General features: G+C 44.8%; 1 protein-coding gene across 31 annotated transcripts in view; it reads right to left on the bottom strand.

Annotated features, from left to right (window-relative positions):
- The window catches only part of LOC108022350 (protein muscleblind), a 168357-nt gene that overhangs the window by 27852 nt on the left and 128356 nt on the right, over positions 1–12149 (bottom strand). For all 31 annotated transcript variants that reach the window (XR_007764029.1, XR_007764030.1, XR_007764031.1 and 28 more), the window contains one exon: positions 382–552. Coding sequence is in view for 27 of the 31 variants with exons in the window: in XM_050887812.1 (XP_050743769.1) it covers positions 382–552 (171 nt within the window). In the remaining 4 variants the exon portion in view is untranslated. The remainder of the gene's footprint in view (positions 1–381; positions 553–12149) is intronic.

Raw genomic sequence — 12149 nt, 5'->3', positions numbered from 1 at the left:
ATCCTGGGCTCTCCCTTCCCTTTCCCTCAAAACACCAGAGAAAGCTTCTCCCTAATGATGGCTGTCGTTTAGCTGCAAATCCACAAAAACCATGTCGCAAATTATTTGAGAATTAATTTTCGATTTGTTATAAAGCGGGGAATTTCCCCGACCCCTGCATGAATAAAACATTCCTCTTTCTCACTCTTTGACTCATTTTCGCGCACTTTGAATTCCCATTTTTGCTGGTCGGTATTTCGGATATTCATGGTGGCGCTGGAGGAGAAGTTCTCTTATAAATATTCATATTTTCGAACTGGAAGCCAGTGGTGGGGAGGCAGGGGGCGGGGAAGCTCGGAAAACGGGGGAAATTCAATTAAAGTATTAGAGGGCCGCACTTACCACGGCTGGCACTTGGCCCGATATGACCGGCTGGCCGGGCGCGATGCCCATCTGTTGCATCAGTGCATTCTTGAGGGCCAAATGATTGCGTCCGTTTATCAATAGCTGATCCTTCAGATGCTGTGGTGGATGAAAATATTTGCACGGCGGTTTATCACGATTACAGCGGCCCTGGAAGAGAGAAGGCAAGAATATGTTTAGCATATTTTCCACTACTTATGTACATATATGTAGTGTGTATAAAGAGGGCTTCATAAATTACCCCAGCTGACAGCTGGGCCATAATTCACTTTCGATTGCTAGGCAGCGGCAATTTAGTGAGCGTGCCGGCCAGGAAGTGCTTTTGTCGCACTAAATAAATTACTTGAAACAAATTTATGTTAATGCCTTCTATTCCTGGCTGCGGGTGCTGTGTTGATTAACACAAATTGTTGTGCTTAACCTGAATGCCTGCCTTGTTTCGGGTTCGATTTGCACGAGTAATACAGTTTCGTTTGGTTATATTGGCAAACAAAAGGGGGTGTTCTGGACGTGCCTTCCTCAAATGGCGAAGGCGTTTCTGTTTTAGTATAAATACAAATTAATTAACAAGGTAAAAGTTATATTAGATTTTTCATTGTCGGTATGAAATTTAAAAGAACTGAGGTAATGTATAATGGTTTTATTTATGTAACAAAAAGAGATGTCTGGACTTCTGTTTCCTAAATGTGAAAAAGGTGTTTCATTGAGTAAATTACTTTTTCAAGTTCTAAGACTCCTGTGAAAAGTGTTAAAGATCTCACGTAATGTGCACTGAAACAATATCGTGAAATCGGGTTATTTAATCTCCGTTCCCATTGGAGTTGTTATAGTTGGGCGCCACTTAAAGCAAATTACACCTGGCTGCCATAAAGCCAGTTCTATGTAATTTCTGCTATCCTTGGCATGACTCAGAGCCCTGAATAACTTTATGTTCGTGCTGTCAACACATTTTACCCAAGCCCAAAGAAGCCAAACCAATTAACTGCATGCAAAAGCCGTTGCAATTTTCCTTCGGGCAAATCTGGATTCCGGAATGCTCATGAAACATGGCATCGCACTTTTCCGAGCATATTTTCGGGCTATATGCGCGATCGAAATTCGTTTTTAATTGCGAAAGAGTAAAATTTCACTTCATTAGCACGTGTAATTGTGGCGGCGGATTAACGCGGCTCACCCCCTTTTTTAAATATTTTTTAAGCCGAAATGTCAACAATAATTATAATGACCCAGGGATGGCAAGGACAAAGGGGGCGAGCGGGGGCTAATGCCCCCAGATGCATGCAACATGGCATGTGGAAAAGGGATTCCAGGCGAAACGAGGGCAGGCCAACCGGCAAACAAATATGCATGTAAATTATATTTAATTCAGAGCAAATGAAGTTAACAAATATTTGCATACAGCAAGGCGCAGGGCGGGTGCGTCGCCGAGTAAAATGAGTGAAAAAATGGGATGAAAATTCCAAATTTATATGTAAAAGGGAGAAAATTGTGTGTGCATAAATTGATTGTTTGTCCTGGCCAGAGCAGGACAGCAAACACCGGGGAGACAGGGACGGCAACTGTGGCACGGAGACATGCCAACTCGTTTTCGTTTTCGGTCTTCTTTTGTGTTTTTCCAACACTGCCTCTTTCCGTGCTGCTAATGCATTTACAATTTATGACGCCCTGAAAGCTGTACAAGATTTATGGCGCCCAACAACTGGCGCTAACTCACAAATAATTGTTGCTGAACAACGGGTCTGCCTCTGTTTATTCGCATTTTTATTCACTTTGTTATGATTGTCGCAAATATTTGTTAGCAAATTGACAAATGTGGGGCAATCAACCGAATTTGCGGGGAGCAACTTTTTAATAAACTATTTGCCAACAATCATTTGTAGCCACTCGGTGCAAGGCTATAAATTAGCCTAATTAATTGTGAAATGCTTTGCATTCCCCTCCGCCCAGTGGATAGATAAATATTTGGCGAACCAACAAAATACTTGGCATTGTTGGCTCGCAATTTTGATCAATAAACACAGCACAAAATATGTATTGACGACAAGCAAATATTTTTCTCCATCCTTCTGTGCAAAACTTTCAATCAGCAACTGCCAGGACACACAGGAACTCAAACAAGTACACATATATGCGCACGAATAGGAGCCACTTTGGCATATTTGTTTGTGCTTATTGGCGCCATTGGCAGTAATTTAATGCTTCGATTGAGTTTATTTAGCAACAGCCACTGCTTTGAATGGCAGCACTTTATCTGCATCTGTGCACAGCTAAAAAATGGGTGGGAAATCAAAGAGTCATGCGACAGCTATTCTGGTCGCAGCGTTGCCTTTTTCGATTTTAACCTATTTTCGATAAGTAGTGTTTTTATTTCATTTTTAAGGACACCCAACACATATTTTACGCAATTTAAACTTTGAATTTATCTATATATTTTCGCTGTGCATTTATTTGACCCTTTGTCTATGCATACATCCCAGTCCCTCTGTTTTGCTGCGCCATTTCGATATGATGGAAGACTAATGCAATTTTTTAATCGTTCACTTGATTCCCTGGGTAACTGGGTTAATTGCCTCCCGATGGCCAGTTTGCAGCGATGATAGGTATTTGCTAACCGAATTATCGGTGTGCATAAAGGGGATGTTACGTTATTGATGAATCTATAAATCGATTTGGCATTCGCCTCGCCCATTGCCGCCATTGGGCGTCTTTCAAGGGCTGTGGCAACAAATTTAAATTGCATTTGCCGGCCACAATCAAATAAGACATTATTCTTGCAGTCCGGGAGCAGATCCTCGGCGGCGGGACAGACATTATCTCCGAGTGCCAAGCGCTTGCCACTTGCCACTTTCCACCTACCGTTTTCCCGGGGCCATTTCTTTCTTGTGGCTGGCGCCCGTAGATATGCAACACTTTCTTGCTGCCGCCGCTTGACATTGCCACCGCGATTTTCCTCCTTTTTCGCCCCTTTCCTCCTTTTTTGCCACACGCCACACTAAACATTTTCATGTCATTTCGATTGTAATCTGCATGACTGCCTCGCTCCTTGGGCGTGCGAAAAAAACCCGAGAGAGAGTGGAAAAGCGAGTGCGAAAATTGCAAATGGTGTCCACTCACGCACGCAGGGGGCGGGGGGATTCGGGAGGTGGAAAAGCGGGCGTAGCATATTTGCATTCGCGCTGTGCAACTGAAACTGGAACCCTTTTTAGAGCACTCGCCCTTTCGCCACGCTTCTTGTTTCACAGCTCTGGTCTGATGCAGATTATCCGCTTTAAATTGCAATGATTACTTTTTCGCTTTCCTCTTCCCGATCCCCATTCCCATTCCAGCTTCTATTTTCTTTTTTATCCCTTATATTTGGGTGGAATGATGGCGGCGATGGCATTTCAGAGCCATTTTTCTTCTTTTGCCAGGCCATTCGAAACAATGTCGCTGTCGTCTAGCGTTCTGCAGAGATGCCATTGCGGAAAGGCGGAGGAGACGTGGTGGTGGCCATTGGCTAAGGAATTTCTCATGTTTTCATGCCAAGTGCAAGTCAGGTCCAGTCATGTATATCGTCGCGTATCGCATTGCCATTTGGTCGACATGCGTCTTGGGGTCCCCATCCCAATACCCTCGTACCCCAGCTGAACCTCCCTTTGGAAACGCAGCTGCTGCCCATCAACTTCGGGGAGAGTTAGGAGCTAGGACCCACGAGCTGGGAGCTCGGAACTGGGGGCACTCAAGTCCACGTCCTCGTCTTCGTCCTCGTCCAAGTCGTTGGGTATTAAATGTCATTTTGCATTTCGTGACAAGTTGGCTAATCTGACTCGAAAGTTATTTATTTCTTCTTTGTTGAGTGCAGAGGAATTTTTCTTACACTTTTTTCCTATTTCTATTTCTGCCCTGAGAGCATTTACATGGCATTTTCCCTCAGGGTCTCTGTTTGCTCGGAACTCCTTTCGCCGTTTTCCCCCTTTTTCCCCAGCAACTCAAGCTACTTTTCTTCAATTTAGCGGCGATAGGAATCGCCTTTGAATGTTAATAAAACGGATTTTTATGCAAATTTAAAACTGTTTAGTGGTTCGACTTTGCTATGCATTAAAAGAGGAAAAATGCGATCCGCGTCTAGGGTTCCTGCGAAAATAGACAAAGAGTCGGAATAATGCGAATGAAATATGTTCGCCTGGTTTTGTTTGATGTGGGGGAAAATGAATGGGCTTGGCCTTAAAGTTTGCTATTCCGTTTAGTGTATTTTAGGGTAGAACTCTTCACACTTTAGTGGTATAAGCTCTAGCGTTAGTTACATCTCGAAATTTCCAATATAACCTTATAGCCGTTAAGTGGCTAGAGGGCGTTCCTTCCGGGCGAGCGAGTGGAACTTATGATAAGCCACTTTGCAACACACAAATTGCATGTCCCCCGAACTTTCCAGCACTGCGTACTCCATTTAAGACTTTACATAAAACATAAGCAGAAAATGTTGCTGAATAAAAATACGCAGAAGGGAAACAACAAAGCTGGCAAGCATAATTCCTGACACTCTCCGTCCTTAAAAAAGAGGTAGAGGACGAGCGGGCCAGGGCCGGTTGCCAAAAATTTAATGCAAACTAACGGCACTACAAGCTTTAGCACTTTGGATGCAGCCCACACAGATACACACATGCGGAGAGTTGGAAACTATTTTCGACGCTTAACGGAGAACTCAATTTGTTTTCACTTGGCCATGCAAACACACACGCTCACAGCTCAATAACACAAACAGCAAATAGAGATAATCAAAAAGCAATTGCAAACAACAACAGGGCCTTAAAAATGGCCAAGAGAAAGGAGAAAGCGGAGGCTGGCAGGAGAGAGCGACTGCCGTGTGGACACAGTGAGATATTTATTGTATAAAGCCCGGCAACAAAATAAATTAAAAATGACAATTCACCGTAGGCATGGCCAGGGAAATCAAGGCAATTTTCCATGTGCCACAGTCGCACAAAATACAAATATGCCGACACTCAGACGGACACACAGACGGCTGCAACTAGTTTGCAGTTTAATTTTCAATATGGCTAACCGGCAGAGTCGGGCGGGCATTGAAAATGAAAATATTTTCCTGCAATGCAAACAAATTGGCAAAAGGCAAATGGTCAATATTTGCCGGCCATAGGAGCTCTAGCCGCTGGCCGGGCAGAAAGTGTTTGCAGGATTCCGGGACAAAACAATGGCTAAAGCCACACTGGCGAAAAAAGGGCCTATTGAAATTAAAAACGGCATGACGTAGTTAGTAACAATGTATCTCATGTTTTCAGGGATATTTTTGAATGTAATATTATAGTATTACTGAAATCAAAGAACTACAGCTGCACAAATAATTAAATATAGTATATAGTAAATTGGCTGTCTATTTTTCTAGCTGTGCACCCAATGGATGTAGTTTGGAAGGTAGACAGCGCATGCTAAGCGATTCGCCTCAGACAAAAGGCTCTGTATCTGCAGTCACTGAACTCGGGTCCTCCTAAAAGTATGCAGCGCCAAATAGCCAGAGTTTCTCCCTCTTTTTCCCAGTATCTCTTTGTGTGCGTGAGTGCGAGTGTGTGAGAGGGGAAAACAATGCACGGGCCTCGACTTTCTGTGGCCATGTTTTTTTTCAATCATGCGTTCGTTTCCTCACTCATTCATTCGCTCAATGGGGCCACGCCGCCACTGCAGCTGCATACTTTTGGGATTTGCAACAGATTCCCCACATTTCCCTTTCTCCGTGCTCTCTCCCCTGCTCACTGCGAAAAAGCTGGCCCAGTGCGACAATCTGACTTAGTTGCTTTAACTTTAAACCGGCCACACAGGACCATTATCCTGGGAATAACTGCGTTCGAGGGATTTGTGTTAATTGAAAAATGTGGCCTAGAATATGGCGGGCACAACTGTACCCGGGACTCGGCCAAAGTGGATTACCTTGCGGACAAAGGTGCACTCCGTTAATGGAATCGTGCTAAACGCTGCCTGTAACTGTCGTGTTTTGATTCCCTCTTTTTGGGGAAACTATAGGTACTCGAGGCGGGCGAAATGGCCATTTCTGATTTCGGCAGTGGCTCTATCTCGCCGCCGTATTTTCGTTTCATTTGCTCATTTAACCTGCTCTCCAGCTGGGCAGGCTGCTGCTCCTCCCTCTGCAGCGCTTATCAGCCCGAAATTCACTTAATTTAATTAAAGTGCACAACGGAGTGGAGAGCAAAAAATAATAATAAAACGGCGAGAGCGCCACTCGCGAGGCGGAATGCTCAGGGCGGGGCGAGGGACTTTCACATTATTTTTGCACACAAACACCAGTGCCAGTGGTCATTCCGCTCCCATCATCATCATCACCGGCACGGCATCGCCATCATCGGTGTGTGGACGTCATTGCTTCATTTTCGCCTGCCGGTTACGGGGCTTCGGCTCCGTTGCGCCCCCGAATTAATTTCCGTTTTGCAAACCAATTGAAAATCCAATTTTCAATACACAAACCATATAACGCCGGGCCATGGTGCTCCTCCCTCTGCTCCTGCCACCTACATCCCCCTTCGGCGGCTCCTCCTGGCATACGTTTAACTAACGTGCCCGCTTGACGGGTCCAGCTCGGTGCCATCCAATCCGGCCCACGTGGAAAAGTTTGCTCACATTTAAAGGGCTTTAAAAAAGTGGCCAGCGAACGTGGGCCGAGGCCACGACGAGGGGCGAGGGCTGGAGGCCATTGGCCACTGCGCCCGAAAGTAGGCAACAATATATATGGGCATTAAACGTAAACCGACTGCAGCCTGCAGGGCAATAGCCCGGGCCCCAGCCCCCTCTCGGTTTGCATAGCCGTGTTTATTTGTACACAAGCCGACACACACGTGCACTGCAGCCAACTACACCCATCCACACCCATCTGGCCACATAATGCACGCCATGGCGCCCGAGCAGGACTCCTGCGACAGGCTGCGTGTGTTTGTGCATGTGGCACATTGATTTTTTCCCTGGCCGGCCTTCCTTGCTACGATTTGACCACATGGCCAGGACGCTTTACAAATTGCAAGGGATACCCCGCTCACTGCTAGTGGGCTTTGCCCAGGCGATTCGATTAATCTGGGGAAAGGAGACAAGGAGACTTGATCGGCGGCAGTATCTAACCGAAGGATTTTAAGTTTGAGCCTCAGGGAATGCAGGCCAACATTCTCATTGTGCACTGGGGGAGAGTTATTTTTAAGTAGAAAAACATTTGCATTTGCATTTGAATTGAATTTGCTTATTTTGCCCTGTTTGAGCGACTGTCAATGAAAAGGTTCGGCTCGCTCTTTCATTTGTTTCGGATTTTTGGAAGTCCTCTTAAAAAGCATTTTTTTAAGCCTAAAAGCAGGCTGCGGTATTTCAGGCTTTGTTCGTTTTCGTTCACCCCCATTTGCGTTTTCTCCTTTTTACGATAGAAATAAATTTTCAGCACTCGCATTTTTCAACTTTTTGACAAACAAACAGGACACCATATAAATGAAGAGCGTGGGGGAAGGGAACTTGACTTGACTCAACTTGGCTTGGGTCGTCTTATCCTTGCTGCGAAATCGACACCCACATATTTACACAGAAAAAAGAGTCAGGTGTACTACACATAATGTTAGGTTGATATTGAAAAATGGTATGGTTAATAAAACAGCTTAAAAAGTACGCTTAAAATGGTGCTCATTGATAGTAGATATATAGAAGTAGGATGTAGCAAACTTTTCCTCCAGTGTAGCCACACACTCGCATTGGCGGAGATTGGCATAAACTGCGGCAACATTTAATGGCGAGCTTCGTTTTTGGCAGACATTGATGACTTTTTAACTGCAGTCATTTGCAGGGCGGCGTCGTTCACACAGACACATAGATACGGCAAATGTTTGCCTAGGCACCGCGCACACACACCCACACTCACACCCGAACACCCCCACACACACACGTTTCGGTGGCGTTTCCGTTTCCTCTGCGCATTGTAAGCCATTTGAGCAGAAGGCGGCGACATCAGGAAAATATCGCGTGACGCGGCGATAAAAATAATCATCATAATGTAATGTGGGAAGGAGGCCAGCGAGGGGGTTTTCCGACTGCTTAATCGATTTTCCCTTTTCGCCGCGACAGGCGTGGCCCCATTTAATGCGATTATTTGCGATTTCTTTTCTGTGGACGTCCGCAGTGTCCGCAAATTAACGAGCCCCCATAATAATTTAGTCGCATGCCGTAATAACAGGCCGCAGAAGTGGTCCTCCGGTGGGTCGCGGGCGGCGCTGGTCGTTTCCCCAAGGTCGTGGCACAGGCAAATTGATTTCGTTTCATGTTGCCCGACATATGTTGCCTACTTTTTGGCGCCAAACCGCCGCTCCAAGACATTTGCATGGTCGTAAAATGAGAAATAAAAACGGGTTGTGCGCCCCAGCCCTGCGGTCAAAATTTGCTTGTTGTTGGGAAATAAAATTTTTTATTGCCCATATGTGTTTTGTCCCTAGGCTGCGTGAGTGCTAGGGCATCGTTTGCAATTATTATGGCATACTTATGGGGAGCGTTTTTGAAGTCCTCTACTCCGCAAACTGCGCCACAATGGATCACTTGACATTCAATACCGGCATGCTGAGGCATTTCTATGCGGAGAGGCTAACTAATTGAAAAGGGAAGCTGCCAGACAGCAGACAAGGATAAAGTTTATGGGAAACACAGGCAGAGAGGGATAGGGGAGGGGAGAAAGGAGACACGAGGACACGCTTTTAATAAATCCATCACATAACCCGCATTATTAAAAAGATCCAAGTCCTGACACGAGCAAGCAAAGTTTCGCTGGCAAACAAACACACACAAATGACAAACATGGCAGGCAGAGATGAAAGCGAGGAGAAAGGGGAGAAAGTACACAAGCACACACACACGGACAAAGAGCGCTTATCAAATTTCCACAAGCGATGACAATCAAACCGAAGGCAGAGGACGTAGGGCGCAGGGCGTAGAATGCGGACCAAAGGACGAAATGATTGGACCTGCTGCTCTGCCCGCCCTTGAGTGAGTGTAATCGCCAATAAACTGCATAAAGCGCATATGAGCAGGACGGGCTGACAATGGGCGAGCGGCCAGGACATCGAAAGGATTCAATCAATGCGCAAACAAAAGGCCAGCGGACTGAAGTCCGGAGTCTCTTCCAGACGGAGCACCCGAAGGCACATAAATAATTCAATTGTCAACACGCTCGGCGCAGTGCAACATGCGATGATATTACCCCGCCGAACGGAAGGAAAACTTTCCTGTTTGCTGCTAACAAAAATAAACTTTCTTTTTTCCGCCGCTGATGTTGCCATGTAACAACTTTATCGATTTACACAAAATGAGGCTCGTTATTAGATGCAGGGGAACGTGTGTGACCAATGGGAAGGGCAAGTGGGGTGAAAAGGGAAAGGAAACAGATCTTGGGAAAATAAACTTGAATTATAAGAATTATTTTCATAACACTATGATCATGTTAGTAGCTTTCGATTCTCAGTTTCGAAAGATAAATTCACATTTATAAAGACTTTGACTTAGCTGGAACTCCTTCTTAGATGGTTGTTAAATTTGTTTGTCTTTAAGAAATCCACACCTTATTTCAATCTACCCCTTTAACTGATATTTTCCTGCCTGTCGCATAACAGTTGACAGTGGCAGACGGAAGAGGAAAGCAGAGGCATTTTTCCTGGGACTTTTCACCTCAATTAGAGTCTCCACTTTTGGCCAACCGACTAATCCCGAGTCCTTAGACCAGGATCTGTATCTAAGGCCTCGCCCCATCCTTCACTTTTTTCACCCCCTCCCCCGTTTTTTATTGCCTCTTCGCCGTTTTTTACGACTTGACACAGCGCCCTTCATCATTCCGAGTCCCCCCTCGATTTTTATGATTTGCCACACACCCGGCCATGTTTCCTTGCTCCTTTCGATTTTAAAGGACCCCCCGAGAACACATAAGCGAGTGTGTGTGAGGGTCCTTCGATCGCATGGGCAATTTTTTATTGTTAGAAAATTGTTTTCCTTGCAAAAGCGTTACGCAAGGAAAAATTGATTTCTTGTCTTTATGGCATTGTCCCTTTGGCAGTCGGTCCTGCAGGCTGCTGCTGTTGGCAAATTTAATATGTTATCCTTCGATGTGCGTCGTCCCCCACCAAGTTGTTGTTGTTTGTTTGAAAAATATTGAATTTTTCGCAAAATAAAATGGATAAGGGATAACATCTTTTGCCGTGTTTGCGGAAACCGAAGCAAACCCAAGGAGCGCAGCAAGTGGAAAATTGTCCCTTCTTTTCTACAAACCCGTCCACCCCTCCTCAAAGTCTTGCTTGTCCATTTTGTGGTTAACTTGTTTCGGTTTCCTTTCTTTTCGATTGTCAAACATGTGTTTCTTGTCCACTATATAATACATACTATACATCCAGATATAAATATATGCAACCATATATATCTCGAAGATATTTGATTTTATAAATTGAATTCCATTTAACTTGCTTTTGCTGTTGTGCGAAAATTCTTGGTGTCTGCCAGCTTATTGGCTTGCCATATTTTTCCCATATATCTCTTTCAGGTGTCGAGTAAATTATGGAATAACCTTAAGCTCGAACGAATTGTTTAAAAATAGGTTTTCTGCCCACATTTATTAAGAGTTCGGTATTTTTGTTTACCAGCCTTTGCTTTACTGTCCACAAGATAAACTGACCTGTAGGTAAGGAAGGGATTCTTTAGTCAAACGATTTCATTTGAGCAGAATTCATTGTGCGGCAAAAGTTTGTAATTGGCCTTTAATTGAAGGCAGAAATTTCTGGCATCTAAGCCTTGAATTACAGAGCCATTCAGAAACTGGTTGAGTTAACAATCAGAATACAATTCCAGTTTTTGTGTGTGCAACTTTAACCTTTTTCAGCTTAAACTGCCTTCTTAGCTGCACTTTTCCCTGCGAGGCCAGCGAATCCAACTGTTGAGTCTAACTGGAAAATATTATGAATATTTTGAACCCCTCCCCAAGGGATTTTATTTTTATATTCTGCTTTTTTATTTCAATTTTTTGCCGAGTTTTTGTTCATCAACAAAGCATTAGCGCTTGCCCGCTTAGGGACTTTCACAATGCACTTTTTTATTTGGTTGTGTCTGGTTTTGTGGGGCCTTTCGTAGGCGTGTCAGGCGCCCAGAGGCCTGCAAACAAACAAACAAACGGGGCAAATGATGAGCAGCGGTGGGCAGGCAAACAAATGAGAAAAAATTTCAGTTCTAACAGAGAGAAAAAATCCGTAAAAATGCGGAATATAAAAATAAAGGGAGGTAAGTGCGGGGTGAAAATACATAAAAAATAATATCATGAATGCAATGACTTTTAATGCACAGTTATTGCGCAGCTGCCTGATGTCCCAGCCCCACAGAAATACTATATATACGTATTTATTTTAATATTGCATACTTTCTGGCGTTGCTTACATGAGGCTGCAAGGAGCAGTGCGCCAGTGTGCGTGTGAGCTCGCCATGTGCAGTGCACCGTGTATCCTTTTTGGCAAGCTTCATTGCCACTTTGGCCGAAAAGGGTGGACCCACTCCGACCGTCAGACATTCAGACTTTCAGACGCCCGTTGCCCGCTGCACATACTAATAAGGCTAAGTGGCAATGACAAACACAAATGCACGGGCACACACACACGCGCGCAGGGAGAAAGTATGGGGGAGAAAGTGTGCGACGGCGAGGGCGACATTGGGCGACAAATGTCTGTTTGGGACTCTGCGGAACCACAAAGCGAGCA

The sequence above is a fragment of the Drosophila biarmipes genome, chromosome 2R (assembly GCF_025231255.1).
Source record: "Drosophila biarmipes strain raj3 chromosome 2R, RU_DBia_V1.1, whole genome shotgun sequence".
Taxonomy (NCBI): Eukaryota; Metazoa; Arthropoda; class Insecta; order Diptera; family Drosophilidae; genus Drosophila; species Drosophila biarmipes.
Note: the sequence above shows the minus strand (reverse complement) of the source record. Positions and strands in the feature narration are given on the sequence as shown.